Source organism: Mirounga angustirostris, unplaced genomic scaffold (genome assembly GCF_029215605.1).
Source record: "Mirounga angustirostris isolate CCGP_5_RB_7025 unplaced genomic scaffold, mMirAng1.0.hap1 SCAF_16, whole genome shotgun sequence".
NCBI classification, from domain to species: Eukaryota; Metazoa; Chordata; class Mammalia; order Carnivora; family Phocidae; genus Mirounga; species Mirounga angustirostris.
Window position 1 is genome coordinate 14,946,935 of NW_026991724.1, and position 16,328 is coordinate 14,963,262.

At 43.1% G+C, this 16,328-nt stretch overlaps 1 protein-coding gene across 6 annotated transcripts in view; it reads right to left on the reverse strand.

The window, feature by feature from the left end:
* Nucleotides 1-16,328, reverse strand: part of ZFHX3 (zinc finger homeobox 3) — a 1,392,145-nt gene that overhangs the window by 19,632 nt on the left and 1,356,185 nt on the right. For all 6 annotated transcript variants that reach the window (XM_064580652.1, XM_054511269.2, XM_064580653.1 and 3 more), the window contains 2 exons: nucleotides 10,599-10,732; nucleotides 10,239-10,439 (listed from right to left, as the gene is read on the reverse strand). In XM_064580652.1, the coding sequence (XP_064436722.1) occupies nucleotides 10,239-10,439; nucleotides 10,599-10,732 (335 nt within the window). The remainder of the gene's footprint in view (nucleotides 1-10,238; nucleotides 10,440-10,598; nucleotides 10,733-16,328) is intronic.

The following is a 16,328-nucleotide window of genomic DNA, read 5'->3' on the forward strand; positions in this document are numbered from 1 at the left end:
AGCTTGTCGGCAGCTGGTTAAGGCTAGCTGTTGATGAATCGTTAGGAATGGAGCAGAGATTGCCAAACTCATTCCATCTATTTTCTTTTTAATAGAAAGCATTTCTGACCAGTATGGTTGGGGAGTCCAGCGGGAATCCAAGAAGTGAAAGGTCACCGATTAATTTATAGTCCTCAGCCAAGGGGGAGCACGAGGTTGGGGGCAAGAGAGGGAGAAAGGGAAAGGAAAAAAGACTCCCCCCCACCTCCTTTCTCGGTTGTAGCTGCAGGATCAGTCCTTTCCAGGGATCTTTAGGAATTATGAAAAATGAATCATGAAAAATAAAAAAAAAAAGCCCTACAGAGTAAAAAAGAATAAAATTATCTAACACCTCAGCTGCACATCATTATAGAAAACTGTGGGCTTTTTATACGCATTACAGTAAGGCAGACATCCCCTCTAACAGACTCAGTACGACGGATCAGTAATTGTTTTCATACACTTTAATTAGAAAAACTCAGATGGCTATGAATAATAATGGAAAAGAGAGACTTTTGCACTTGAAAGGTTGAAGTCAATCAAGTGTGAATGACGGCAAAAAAGAAAAAAAAAAAAGACACCAATTCATCAGCCCTCTGTTGTCTCGCCGCGACTTTAATCATAATTCCTGATTGGGATTCAAGAAGGCAGTAAGCAGAGGTTCTTTGTCTGCCTTCACCTTCCATCAATTAACTCTTCCCGAAATATAATCATCAACCTCACATGCTCCTCTGCATCTTAATCTGGGCCTCCAAACCTGTAAGTCTTGCCCCATATGTGTTTAAGTAATTACTTTTATCTACCTGCATCTTCTCATCTATAGTGTACCCAAATTCTATCGGGGCAGGGGGAAGGTTTGGTATATAAAATTCTGATGGGCAAGAAACTCCCAGGAGGCAAAGAGGAGAATATCCCTAAAGGGAATCTTGAGGATCTAGAAATTCTGGTGGGGTTTATCTGTGCATGTGTCTCAACAGAGAGGTTGAGAATGGAAGCCTCCTTCCCGCACAGGCTACTGGAGGGCCCCACAGCGGCTCTAAGACACTAGAGTTCCCGTGCCCGAGCCCATTCCTCCCTCTCCTACTAGTTTCCAAAGGTTTTCACTCAAACTTTGCATGTTTTGTAAAGAGCCATAAATATACAGCTCATGGAGGAGTTCTGCTCAATGAGGAAAAGGAGAGTTGGCTAAAGGCAGAGTTCCTTCAACACTTGCCTTGGCATCCCCCTTGTTTTCCAGTCCTATCAGACTATTCTAACCACAGCATCTGATGGAGAGCTCAAAGTCATGGGAAGGGCAGTCACTCAAGTGTGCTGAGCACAGTTCTATGAAGACCTTCCCTTTCACTACGTGCACTGGAGCATGTAGGTGTATGAGAGGACACGACCTGATTGCAGCCTAACCAGAGCCATCCCGGATGTGCCCAAACGTCAGAAGCCCTCAAATAACTGGATGGCACCACCTTCCCCTACAGAGAAAACACACGCATGCAGTCTTTCCTCCCTCCCACCTCTCTCCCTCTTCCCACTTCTCCATCCCAGGCTCAGAAGCCAAACAAAAAGTTACAGGTTTGGCCAGATGACAGTACACAATTGGTAAAAACAAGTACATTTTCTACATTTACTATACCACCATATAGACTGCATATTCTCATAATCTGTACACCCACAGACATCCAATATGTTAAATAATGTCCCCAATACTCAGTGTATAGAGGGGACCTGAGAGTGTTAAAACATACTTTTGGGGCACCTGCCTGGTGCAGTTGGTTGGGCAACTAACTTTTGGTTTTAGCTCAGGTCGTGATCTCAGGGTCATGGGATCGAGTCTCGCATTGGACTTGTGCTCAGCACAGAGTCTGCTTGGGATTCTCTCTCCCTCTCTCACTGCCCCCGCCCCCATCTGCGTGCACACACACTGTCTCTCTAAAATAAATAAATCCTTAAAAACAAAAACAGACTTTTAACCTAAAGTATAACAAAGGTTGCTTTAGTAAGAAAATTCAATTGATTAGAGCCATTATTTCCTCAGAATTTGGGTCTTCCAAGATTGGCCTTGGTGATGCAAAGGGAAATTCCGTGGTAATCTTCTAGATACCACATATGATCTCCACCCCCACCAGAGTATGCAGAGTTGGTGGGAAGGTAGGAAAAAAACAATCATTTGATCTGGGGTGCTGAGAGTCAGGAAACAGTAGCTCTGCTATCTTCCTAACAAGAGGTCTCATGTATAAAAGAAAAATGTGGAGTTCTGTTCTGATGCTAGCAATCTTCAAGTTTAAGCAGTTCTCATAAATAACAATAGAAATAAAAGCAGTCCACACTGATACCAAAAGTCTTAAAGCTTAAGCAATTTTAAAACAATTTAGTGTTGAGAAGGAAGGGCCTCAAGTGACTCTGCTCACCCATCCATTTGACCATCACTCACTATATATTGTACAGGGTCCCTGTATTGCACGCTTGCATTGCATCACAGTGAGACACTGTCCTTGTGCCCAAGAAGCTCACAAGCCAGAATATTAACCTTTTAGACATCATAACCTCAGAAAATCTGATGAAGGCTACAGATGCCTAAAGAAATAGTTTCACACAGAGACTACTGCAGATAATTTCAGGAAATCACAGGCTCCCTTGGGGGAAATTCCATGGACTCAAGTTAACTGTCTTTAGATAGTCACTCAGAGGTGACCTGGGTTCATAAATACCTAGGTTCCTACCTCTGTTGGGTTCACCATTGTTTTAGATTATGATTTGATGCCTTTCAAGCTTCTATCAGGTGAGCTGGACCCTAAAGCCCCAAGGACACTCCTTATAAAACCCAGAAGCTTGGATGTGGGTCTGGTCCCCATTATGATATTTGGGAGGGATCACTGGTATTTATTCTTTCTTGGTATCTAGGTATTCTTTCTAGGGTATCTTTCTGAAAGGCTCACTATTCCAAGTGAAAAAATACATTTGCCAAAACCTAGACTCCCCAGGAAGCCTCAAATCCTTCACTTTTCAGTGAAAATCAAGAGAATAAAGAACCTCAAGTGGAAGGAAAAAGAGGCAAAGCCTCAGACACAGGCCTTCCTAATACGGACCTGGCCAGTCTCTACATCCTTGTGAATAAGGAGTTGGTTAGGTTCAAAAAATGAAGTAAAACCCAACTGCTTCCAGAGCTAAGCATTCTAGCTGGTGGTGTATGTGAAGGCTGCAGTGGAAGTCAGGTTGCTCACTTCTGCACCCAGTCAGCCGCTGGGCCTGCCAGCGAGGCTCTGGACTTCTGCAACCAGAAAACCAGAGCGCCTCTTGGCAGCCGGGCCTCGGAGCCGTTTTCCCTTCCTTTACTACCTTGCAAATGCGCCAGGCTGGGCACTGGGCCACGGAGGTTAGAAGGCCTAGTTCCTCTCTCTGTTTCCTTTCTAAAATGTCTTCTTTGTGGTTGTCTATCCCCCCCACTCCTTTTTTTTTAAACCTAAAACTCATGAGGAAAAACTGCAGGGCCACGTTCATATTCGTGTGGACCAGAAACCAACATAGTCCTAACCAGAGTTTAAAAACTAAGAATGAGAAAGACAAAAAAGAAAAAAAAAGGAGGTGTGTGGGAGAACAGAAAACAGAACAGTTAACACACACTCACACATACATACACACAGGGCAACAGAAAAGAGAGTGGAGAAGGAGAATGGATTGGAGAGAAAAGCTTCATTAGACTCAGAGAGGCAAGCAGTGGCAGTATACCAAGGTCACTTCTAATTTAGACCATCTAATTGGCAAACAGGCTCCAAATGGCTATCATCTCACAGGGCTTGGAATTAATGAAGCCCGATTATTTTCATTACCTTCCTCTGAGATAGAGACAAAGTGAGAGAGCTGGTACCCACGCAGGTGCAAAAGCCCCAGGGCTGGTGGCCACCCGCTGCCCCAGTTGGGGAGGGGGGGGGCAGCCAGCCAGCCTGTCCCAGAAACTCCGAGATGCACATGAGCACAGGGAGACCTAGACAAGGACTGAAAGAAATCACAGGAGACAAACTATGGCTCCTGAGTGGGGGGAGGGGGAGGGAGAGAGACACGGATGGAGAGAGGGAGAGAGAGAAAGCTGCAGGCGGTGCAGGGCCAGAAGCAGAGAAGGGAAATCTGTGCGTGTGCAGCAAATACAGGATAATTAAGAACTACCAAAGGGAGAAAAGATGAAGGGCTAGAGAAAAAGGTGTTCCTGGGCTGCTCAGGAGCCCATCTCCAGTATGAGGTTATATGTTGTTAAGTGACCGAGGAACAATAACAATTTCCCCATATTACTGCTCCAGGAGCCCAGTGGTGTGTCCTGTCACTTAGAAGGATAGTGATCAATTAGAATAATTTAAGAGTATTGAAATGCATGGTAGGTGGCCTTTCCCATTCTCACGCAGGGGCCAGAAACATGTCCCCCCTCACCCTCACCTCCCCTTCCCCAAAAAAGTGGGAAAATGAGGGTATAGAAAAGCAACTCCTACATTCCCACTACCAATCTGAAATCTCTTAACTTCTCTGTAAGTAGGTGAGAGTTCTGTGGAGCCGACACTGGGGGCAGCCTGCTTGGTCAGGTCTGGAGGGGCACTTGTCTCATCGCCCTTAGGCTTTACAGATTTCCTTCTTTCGTATGACGTGTATAAGGACAGTCTTTGGAGGTCTGTTTCCAATAGGCCAAGCAGAATGAAGTGCTGCGGGTGCAGTTTCCATAGTGGAGGACCAGAGCTGCAATTGTTCCCAGTGGAGAATATTTTTCAAGCCCCTTCATCGGTAAAGAGAAGGGGGCCCGTGGAAGACACAGATATGAGATGCAGAGCATAAGCAAGCAGCTGTTACCATAGCAACAGACATATTAGACACTGCAGGTTCCTGAAAGCTGTCTGATAAGGTATTATTAAATGAAGCCTCCTCAAAACACTCTCCATTTACAACTGAACGGAAAGACATTGTGTAGAAAGTAATCTATTTCCATTTATCAGGGAGAAATTTACTTTTAGAAGGACTGAAACCCAATTCAAGCCAAATCCTGCGACCTTGGACCCAGACAGCAGAAAATGTTTATCAGAATTTATAGCTTTCGATACCCTGGACACACCCGATGTCTACCAAGAATTGTCTACTGGGTGGATTTTGCTGGCTTTTCCTATTCTGCAGCCGACCGCAGCTAACAGTCAAACCATTTGGCAAGGAAGGAGATTCACTCCTCTCACTGCCCTTCATCCTAGCCACTCAGGGACAAAGCCGATGTAACTTTCTCCTCTTAGAGGATGAATGACCATACACTGGCCATTCCTTAATGACGTGTTTTTAAAAATGGAGCTCTGATTTGGGGGCATTTCTCATCATGCTGTCTTCCGAGTTTTCTGCTCCAGTTGACCAGGAACAAACAGATATACAGTCAGAAAGCCCAACCAATAGTTTCCCATGGCCAATTCTCTAATAAAATTACAGTAAAATACCCTCGAGGGGCATGATTTTAACCACAGGTTTACTATAATCACTTAGTTTGTAAAACAATTGAAAATTCCATTTTAACACCAAACTTTCCAAAGGAAGAACAGCGGCATCTGTTTTGATTCATCAGGGCAAACTCCAATCTTCGAACAGGATTCTGGGTTCACCCTAAGCTATAGCCACGAATTCCCCTCTAACCCTGGTTGCTCATCTTTTCCCACTGAACTAAAGGATCAAGGTAGAAATGTTACATCATCTCAATGCAAACCATGCTCAAAGCTTGAAAAATCAATTCAATACTGACAGCCATGCAGTAACTCCATCTTCTCATGTACAGAGTACCAAATCATCCTTACATATACCCTTAGGTAAAGAGTGAAACCCTTATATGATTACCTTTCTCATAACTTTCAACTTTGTTTCTGAATCCATTAACTTTCTCTGTTGCTAGCAAAGTGACTTCTTATAATCAGTACATTTCCCACAATGTGCACACTTTATTTTTTATATATTATTTTTATGTCTACATTTCTAATTATGAAAACAATCCCACTTATAATTGCACCAAAAATAATAAAGTACCTAGGAATAAACTTAACCACAGAGGTGAAAGACCTGGACTCAGAAAACTATAAAACACTGATGGACGCCTGGGTGGCTCAGGTAGTTAAGCGTCTGCCTTTGGTTCAGGTCACGATCCCAGGGTCCAGGGATTGAGTCCTACACTGGGCTCCTTGCTCAGCAGGGTGCCTGCTTCTCCCTCTGCCCGCTGGTCCCCCTGCTTGTGCTCTCTCTCTCTGACAAATAAATAAATAAATAAAATCTTAAAAAAAAAAACCAAAACACCAGTGAAAGAAATTGAAGACAACACAAAGGAATGAAAAGACATTCCATGCTCGTGGACTGTAAGAACAAATACTGTTAAAATGCCTACACGACTTGAAGCTATCTACACATTTAATGCAATCCCTATCAAAATACCAACAGAATTTTTCACAAAACTGGAAGACACAATCCTAAAATTTGTATGGAATCACAAAAAACCCTGACTTGTCAAAGCAATCTTGAAAAAGAAGTACTGGAGGTATCATAATTCCAGACTTCAAGTTTATATGACAAAGCTGTAGTACTCAAAACAGTATGGTACTGGCACAAAAAAAAAAAAGACATACAGATCAATGGAACAGAACAGAAAACCCAGAAATGAACCCCTGACTATATGGTCAGTTAATCTTCGACAAAATGGAAAGAATATGCAATGGGAAAAAGAGAGTCTCTTCAATAAATGGTGTTGGGAAAACTGGACAGCAATATGCAAAGAATGAAACTGGACCATTTCCTTACATCATACACAAAAATAAATTCAAAATAGATTAAAGACCTAAATGTGAGACCTGAAACCATAAAAAGCCTATAATAGAAGGGGCACCTAGGTGACTCAGCTGGTTAAGTGTCCAACTCTGGATTTCGGCTTGGGTCATGATCTCAGGGTCATGGGATTGAGCCCCGCGCTCAGTGGGGAGTCTGAGATTCTCTCTCTCCATCTCTCTCTCTGCCCCTTCCCCCCCCCACCGTGCTCTCTCTCTCTCTAAAATAAATACATCTTTTTAAAAAAGTCCTGTAAGAGAGCAAAGCAGTAATTTCTCTGACATCGGCTGTAGCAACATTTTTCTAGATATGTCTCCTGAGGCAAGGGAAATAAAAGAAAAAATAAACTATTAGAATTACATCAAAATAAAAAGCTTCTAACATAGCAAAGGAACAATCAACAAACCAAAAGACAACCTACTGAATGGGAGAAGATATTTGCAAAAGACATATCCAATAAAGGGTTAGTATCCAAAATACATAAAGAACTTAAAACAACTCAACATCCCCCCCCAAAATAAACCAATTAAAAAATGGGCAGAAGACATGAACACAGACACTTCTCCAAAGAAGACATATAGATGGCCAACAGACACATGAAAAGATGCTCAACATCACTCATCATTAGGGAAATGCAAATCAAACCACAATGAAATACCACCTCACACTTGTCAGAATGGCTACAATCAAAAACACAAGAAAAAGCAAGTGTTAGTGAGGATGTGGAGAAAAGGTAACCCTCTTATACTGTTGGTGGGAATGCAAACTGGTGCAGCCAAAGTGGAAAATAGTACGGAGGTTCTTCAAAAAGTTAAAAATACAACTACCCTATGATCCAACAATCTCACTACTGGGTGTTTACCCAAAGAACACAAAAACACTAACTGGAAAGGATATATGCACCCCTCTATTTATTGCAGCATTATTTACAATAGCCAGACTATGGAAGCAGCCCAAGTGTCCATCAATAGATGAATGGATAAAGAAGATGTGGTATGGCAGATATACACAACGGAATATTATTCAGCCACAAAAAAGAATGAAATCTTGCCATTTGCAACAATATGGATGGATCTGGAGAGTGTAATGATAAGTGAAATAAGTCAGAGAAAGACAAATACCATATGATTTCACTCATATGTGGAATTTAAGAAACAAAGCAGATGAACAAAGGGGGGAAAAAAGAGAGAGGGAGGCAAACCAAGAAAAAGACTCTTAACTATGGAGACCAAACTAATGGTTACCAGAGGGGTGGCAGGGGTGCACTGAGTAACGTATAGAATTGTTGAATCACTATATTATACACCTGAAACTAATATAACACTGTTAACTATACTGGAATTAAAATGCTTTTAAAAAATGTCTCCATTTCTGTAGAAAACATCTCTGTTGTCTGCTGTGGGAAGATGAGGTACATAGCAGTTTCAGTACAAGATGCCAAGTGCAACAGCTTTAGGGAGCACATTTCTCCTACATAATTATGTTGTCAGGAATTCTTCTAGAACAGGGTTTATTAGCCTGGTTCCATGTATGAATTTTAAGGTATTCTTATGCTCCCTGGCATTGTACACACAGTTTTGTATATGCAGAATCCTCAACAGTGGTCTTAACAGTTGTTGTCCAGCTTTACTGTGCATAGGATAACCCAGTAAGGCTATGGAATCACTTTTATTGGAGTCTCCAAAAAGGCTGAGAATCACTGCTTGAGAAGGTGCTAGTTACTGAGTAACATCCAGAAATATCTTAGGGATCGGTGCCCCAGAAACACAGTAGTAACACCTTGTCTTTCAAGACTCTGTTGGTAAATTAAGTTCCTAATGACCACCTGACTCAACTGCGTGAAATGCACACTACTTTTGCTGCTATAAAAAATGATAAACAATGGATATTTGAAATATAATTTATATTCTAGTCCCTAGTGATATATAAATGAAACCTACTGTTTAATGTAAACCGGTCATACAGATCACTATAGCTCATATTTCCTAGACCAGATTTATATTAAACAGGAAAAACAAACAGCTGAGCAAAAGAAAAATGTCATTAAGTATTGAAAATGTTTCCCACATCTCCTTCTGTTCCTTCAAGGTTCCTATGGTTCCAGGCCAACAGCGGGAAGTGTGATGAGGCCTGAGAAATTCCCCTTGTTATTTCCAAGGTTGGTGAGAATGCCAATACCTATATAACATAGAAACCCACCCATCCAAAGAAGAAGGTTTCCACTCTCAATCTTTTCACGATGTTCACCAGTCTATCTGAAAATACCCACGGAAAGTGAATTTATACTTGAAAGATCTCTGAAATAAAACTTATGCTAGGTTACCTTCAAGTTTCCCATTGGCTGCTAAAGTTCTCTTGATGCATTAAAAGTTCCTCATGACTAAACATCACTTAGAACACTATTCATTCATCTTGTATAACGAAATGGACTGGGAAACGCCTAGAGGTTATATGCCTGTGACCTGCATGTTATAATGTGGAATTCTCTAGGAAGAATACCTCTCTGGGAACAGACGAAAAGGCAATCAAATTAATTTATTCCACTACTGAAATAAGTTAGAGGTGAGAATAATTCTCTTGGGTAGTTTTTCCTCTAGTGATCAGGAAAGGGCTTGCACAGCTGTCTCACCACAGACAGAAAAAGCAAGATATTAGCATGATCTGTAGTATTTTGAAAAGTTTTCACATTACAATTAGATTTAAATCTTTACACTAAACCTTTGGGCCGTGTCACAGAAGTCACTCCGAGCCAGACTTTTAAAACCTGTAGGTGTAGCCACATCATGTTCAAAATGCAAAGCCCTTGTCCACGAATCAACACGTGCTCTCCCACGGGCCATTTTCCTGTTCTGAGAATCAAAGTAGCCACTTGAGAAACTCCCACGTTACAGGGTCACATTTGTAGCATTGGAAAATACGGACTCAAATTTCAACTCTGCCGCTTACAAGTGGAATCAAGTCAGCTAACTTGTCTGAGTCTCGGTTTCCTCTGCTGTTAATGTAGACACATCAAACTCTTATTCTTTGAAACAAGGCTGTCGTGAGGATGAAAAGAGACTAAGCGCAACCTAGATCATGACCTAGTTATTAAAGGTTTGGAGAGTCCGAAGAACAATTTCTTCATGTGGATGGTGAGTTAATCTAGACCCCTGCATCAGACCAGGAGGGGGGACAATCGGGGAAGGTGGGGAACACAAACATACTCAGTGCTTTGGGCCACAGTCACACCATGGCCATGCCGAGCTGAAGGCGGGTACAGGAGAACGAAGGTCACAGAACTAGGATCACTTCTGACATGTCCAGCTCTACACTGGCTTTCTCATCCAACAGCACCGAATCTTGTGCGTGTTCGTCCATCACCTGTGACCTCTGGGGAAAGCGACGCCACGGGTCTGAACTGGCTGCCTTACCGTCATTATGAGTTTCTCCACGCAGTCAGGCGCCACGCTGTGGAGGTGGGTGAGGTGCAGCTGGAGGTGGATCTTGTTGTTGAGCATGTCCTGGCACAGGGGACAGCGCAGCATGGGCTGCACGGAGTGCTGCGTCATGGCATGCACCCGGAGCCGGTTGACGTCGGCGTTGCTGTACTTGCAGTAGGGACACTGGTACATCTGTGGGGAACACAGCCACCCCTCCGGCTGAATCTCCAGTTCCCACGGGTGCCTGTGTCTGCCCCTAGCCCGCCCACCCAAGACTGTGCTCCCCCCGCTGGTGTCTCAAACACTCCCCCCACCTCCCGCCCGGACCAGCAGAGCCCCTTCTGGTCTCACCTGCTCTGGTTTGGTCTCCTCTGATGTTTTCGGTCGCTTTGAAGAGAGAGGAGATTCCGAGCTACCTGTGAAGGAGATGCGTTTGGAGGGTGCGGGAGAATCTGTCAGCTCCTTCTCTGCTTGGCTGGACGACGCTGGAAGAAAAAGCAGAAGATGCGATACAGCAGCCAGACCAGGCCAGCTCCCAGAGGGTTTGTGTTGGGTGAAAATCAACATTCATTTATAGCACAGGATTTTCTTGAAACACCAAAATTCAAGTAGGATGAGCATCCGGACCGACTTATCAAGCACGCCGGAAAAGAAGCAAGTGTTCCTTTTCCCCCATGAATTTCTGTCACTACTTCAACAACTGAACGCTAAGAAAAAAGATAAAGAAATGGACTAAAATGCTTGGGGCTGGATTAAGCTGAATTCAGTGTATGGACTTCTCCCAGTCAAGAGACACTCTGCTGGCCTATGGGGGGCAGTAGGGCAGAGAATGGGTGGGAGAGTCTCACCAGTTGCTTTGCCAACCACCAGTCAACTCAAGAACCAGACACTCTGCTTCCACAGATGTAATCAACCATGTGCTCCCAACTTTACTGCTTGGAATCACAGCACAGCACGTCACAGGGGGCATAATAAATGTGACCTGAGAAAGGTTCACATGGATCTGCACACAAATACTTGGGGGAAAAATCAAGTTTGGGTTTAGCAACCTGCTTTTGGGGAAAAAGTAATTGAAGAGTGGAATAGGTAGGGCATGAATCCAACTTAAAATCTAGCCAATGCTCCAAGCTCAAGCGTTTATTCAGAGTGGGCAGTAAGGGGGAAAAGTCTTCTATCTGCTTGCCCAAACCACACCCCATTCCACCAAAAAACAAAAAACAAAACAAAAAAGCCAACAAAACCCACTAAATAATGAGGAGAGTCACATGAGACTTAAGTAGCATACAGTGTGGGCAGAAGGGGTTCTCTGAAGCATGGAGAAGGGTCTGGAAGATTTTGACGAGAAAACTGCTGGGTTAAGGGTTTAACCAGGATAAGGTGGGAGGCGGGGGGGCTCTCCATTGTAAACACAAATCCCAACATGGTTGGATTTGGTCATTCCAAAACCTGGTCAGTATTCAAGGGTTGGTTCTCTCACTTGTTTTGGACACATAACTTCCTTTTTCATAATTTGCTAAAAATGATTAGTAAAATCCTGAAAATGGTAGTGAGAAATATATACCCGTTCCCCTCATTGAAAAATATTCTGACTCGGCATTGAGGTCACTGGTTTAGAAAGCCTAATTTTTGCTCTTTCATAAAACTGCTGCCTGTCTCATCTGGTCTGGTTACCTAGCTTATGTTTCCACTTTAGGCTCCACTTTGAAATCTGTTCTGACATGGATACCAAGATGCTGTCATTATAGATGTGTGCTTTAATAAACAATTTTAGAAAATCAATTTTATTCATTAAAATCATAAGGCCACAAATAATTTTCAAAAAAAATTGCTAAATGCAGGAAATATTCCAGGAAGTTGATGCTCTTCCCAGAATGCACATCTTGTGACCTTTAAACCCCAGTATCTTGGTAACCTGGTCTACATAAGTTTGTAGGGCATCTATTATTTAAAAAGTACAAGGACAAGCATTTTACACACAGCCCCCTCCTCCTCTCAACACACACATTCATAACAGTACTTTAATCTGTCTCGAATCGACTTCAAACCCATTTTGCTCTTAATGGGAGTTATTCATTTTCACTTGAAAGGTAATACATGACGGCTGGATATTTAATGTGATGGACTGGCTGCCGATTAACTAGGTGCTGTAACATTCTAGACCAGTTCCCCCACGGCCCACTTCCCGTCTCCCAGCCCCTCAAGGAACCCCGTGTCACAGGTTTCCAACCTCACAGTGTGATGGGCTCCTATCTGAACACTCCCACAACAGGAGTCCTTAACTGATGGTGCAGGGCCTTAAGTACCCCCCAGTCCCAAAAGGTTCCTTATTCTCCATCATTTTTCATTTTTGCTTACTGGTTATCCTCTCCATATTAACAGTTCAAATGCACTCTACAGAGGGGGTGAGTGGAGGCATGAGGTGGTATTTCAGATGCTTATTTGGTATAGCCATCCCTTCCCCATTTCTATCTCCAACCTGTAGGCACTGGATAGTCTCTGTGCTGAGTTAGGAAAGAGCTGCTATCTGCTCCTTCTCCCACTGGAGGCAAACCAAGATAGAGATGCCATTCCAAACACCCAAACACCCCGTCTTTTTGTTAGTCTGCCTGACCTGAAAACAACACTCTCTCTTATAGGACCATGCACTCTGTTGTAAATGCTCTCCGTCTGCCACTAACCCCCTTTAGAAAGGTTGTCCACTGGGCCGCTGCAGGGCCACGTGAGTGGATGAACGCAGAGGCTACGACCACCCAACTCATCTCACTCACTGGGAAGCGAAAGGCAAACACAGGGTAGCCCAGTGAGGCGTTAGCTTCCTCGTCCGACAAGAGTCCACCCTCTCCCTTCAATGTGGAATGCATGGTGAATTGTGACGAGGTTGCAGAGGTGAGAATTCTGGTTTCAGAAGCCACTATTCTTTCCCCCCCGCATGGAGCAGGGAACTTTTATCACCTTTTTTTTTTTTTCCAAACTCTCAAACTGCTCTGGAATTCTAAAGCTTCCTTTGTGAGCTCAAGCTAAGGAGTCCTATGAAGTGTTTTAAAAAATAAAATCAGCATGATCTCCCTTGTTCCTCTTTCTCCGCAGTAACACACCAATATGAAATACTGCACCTGCTGGTGTAAAAAACTTTTGGGGCTCATCTCCCTTCTATCCTGGACAGCCTGCATGTTTATTCGATATGATCTGTTTAGAAGTGGACATTAGCCACCTGCAGCTCACTAGCTCGTTCCCTGAAGATAAAGCTGTGCCATTCTTGTAACAGATCCTATTAACACCCGGTTACAATCCCATTGTGTTTCCCTGGGTGATGTAGGGATTGCTCCTAAGAGTTAGGTTAACTAGGCCGACAGCCCCCTCCAAGCTTGACCCCGGACATTAAAATGTCAATCTCTATCAAGACATGGCACCGAGGTCTCCATACAATTTCTCTAGACGTGCAAACAGTTGTGCAAGTGCTCCATCAGCATGCTGGATGAGGGTTGACTACAGGCCACAGACAGTGTGAGGTTTCCTCAAGCTGCTTCTCTCTGAACTACTTCAGAAGGGCCAGAGTCTCAAAATCAATTTCTATTTCAGTTCTGTCACCAGCATACATTGTAGGCCTAAGTAAATGAGGTTGTACGAATACCAAGAGAGAAAGTACTGTGGTTTTCTGCTTTGAAGACTTTTCTAAAGTTTAACTTAAATTCTAGGAGAGATGTCACAGTCTAGGAAACATTATTTAAAAAATCAATTACTGGTCACTTTAAGGCAACTGTGACATCACAGTAGTCAATTGGAAATACACGTACTTCAGAGACAAGCCTTAGTTTAAACAGTGCCTGGAACCTTTGGTTATATAGGCAACAAAAAGCCAAACAACTTGACGGGTTACTACCTGTAGTGGGTTTTATAATAATGACAAAATGAATTGGAAACAATCTCGGTCTCTTACAACAGGGCATGGTCAAGTAAACAATGGCATAGCTACTCTACTGGGTACTAGGAGACATTATGAATGATAGCTGTGAACCAATGTAGAAAGTTCTTGAGAATGCTGATCAGAAGAAAAATAAGATAGAATATGTATTACGCCATGATAGAGCTATGGAAAAAAACAGGTACTAGAAAAGAAGACTAGAAGAAAATGACTGTTTTATTTAGGTAATGGAATCATGGACCATTCTCCCATTTTCTAAGATTGCCAGGTGGTTATATTATTTTTAATATTATAATTAAATAGCTCAGCATTTAAATTCAACTGTCCATGGAAACATTGATATTTGGATCCATACTGTGCGAAACATTGGGTGGTATTTTTTTTTTTACTTTGCTGGTTAAAGCAATTTTCTCATTTTTGGCAGCCAAGTCATACAAAAATATGTGTTAAATCTCAACGAATCTTCCACAGGCAACATGCTGGGCTCCTGGCACTTGGAAGGGGATAGAAATGTGGCAAGGACCCACGTGAGTGCATGCGCTACAGATTACATACTCTCTAAAGCCAGGCAGATGGAATAGTGACACTGGGATGGTGGGTCCAACCCCTACCACGGCCTGATAGGATGTAAGCTGTGCATTCCTTGCCACACAAACTTTCTAAGGAGTGAAAAAGCACTTGCTTGTTAGGAATTATGGTTGTCCCACCCAACTTGCTGATGAGGCACAGAAAGGACCAGCATGTCCTTCTTATGGGGTATGAAAAATTCCGAGTTGCCTTTCCGGGCCAAAAGCCACCATTTCTCCCCTTAAACTATGATGCGCTGGCCACCAACTGACAAAGACAAAAACGAGGAGAGTCAGACCCAATTCATGACTCTCTGTCTTACTTTCCATACAGGAGGCAAAACAATTTCATCCCAAAAGGAAACATAGTAATCAACGCATGGCTTCCTTAGGGGAGAAAATCATTCATGCACAGAGACATCAACTTCCAGACTACCTGTGCTTTTAACATATTTGTTTGGGAAGTATTTAACCTCTAAAAATAATTATTTGAAAAGATACCCCTCTTGTCATACTTAACTAGAGGAAACGGAAGAAAAGGAGCACCAACCTGAAATCATGCCAGTTTTCCTTGCAATTTTCAAGAAATGGTCGCACACAGAATAATTAAAACAAGCCAAGTAAAGCTTCATATAGGAAGTGCCTTACTTTAAAAAAGAGGTAAGAATAGTACAAACTTAGGGGGCTTACAGAATGACCAAGTATGGTTGAAAACACAGCCTCTGTAAGTTCACCTGTTAGAACCAGTCTTCCAATTCCAGTCCTCGTCATTGAATTAAAATCTGAGTCACTGAGATTTTGGCCCACAGAAAACTTAAAAGATGTATTCGCAATGCCATAGACCACCATGGACTTAACGCCCCATTTGTTACCTGGTGATGTGCTCTGTACAACTCTGAAGCCAGGCAAGGCATGGAGTTGCTGCCTCACGAAAAAGAAAACTTAAGAAAAACTGGCAATGAAGAAGTTTTTACTTCCTCCAACTACAGCCAAGACATCAACAAAAATCCAAAGTATGAGTAATTTCTATATTTCATGAGCAAAATTCATCTCATCACTCAACACACTAACGGGGCTGTTGGCATGGTGGATAGTCTATGCCAAAGGCCAGCCTCCCTCTGGCCTGCGACCTCCCTTGGGGAGACCCTGGGCATGCACTGAGCTGTTCATGTTGCTGGGAAGTTTCTTCTGCATTTCTTCTCTTCATGATGGGGTGGCAATTGGATTCTCCTCTGCCTTATGGGGGCCCCAAGGCGAGCCCACTGAGGGCCTAGGCTGCTGCCCGACATTTACCCCTCGTGGAGAAGCCAAAGGCAGCCACCACCTCGTCTCAACCGTCAAACTCTTAGCTAAAGTACCACTGACAGCCCCTCCATCTAAACTTCCATCTCCCAAACTAGCAACATAATGGAGGAGCCAATTAAATGATTATTAATTCATGCTATTTTCCGTAAGCCAGAGGTTCTCATCGCCTTGTGTTCCGTAAACCAGCTTGCCACCTACCCCAGAAATTTACAGCAATCTTTCCTCTATCTCCACTGACTGGGGGGAAAAAAATTAACAGAACTCCGTATCAGTGTTTGAGTTGGGATA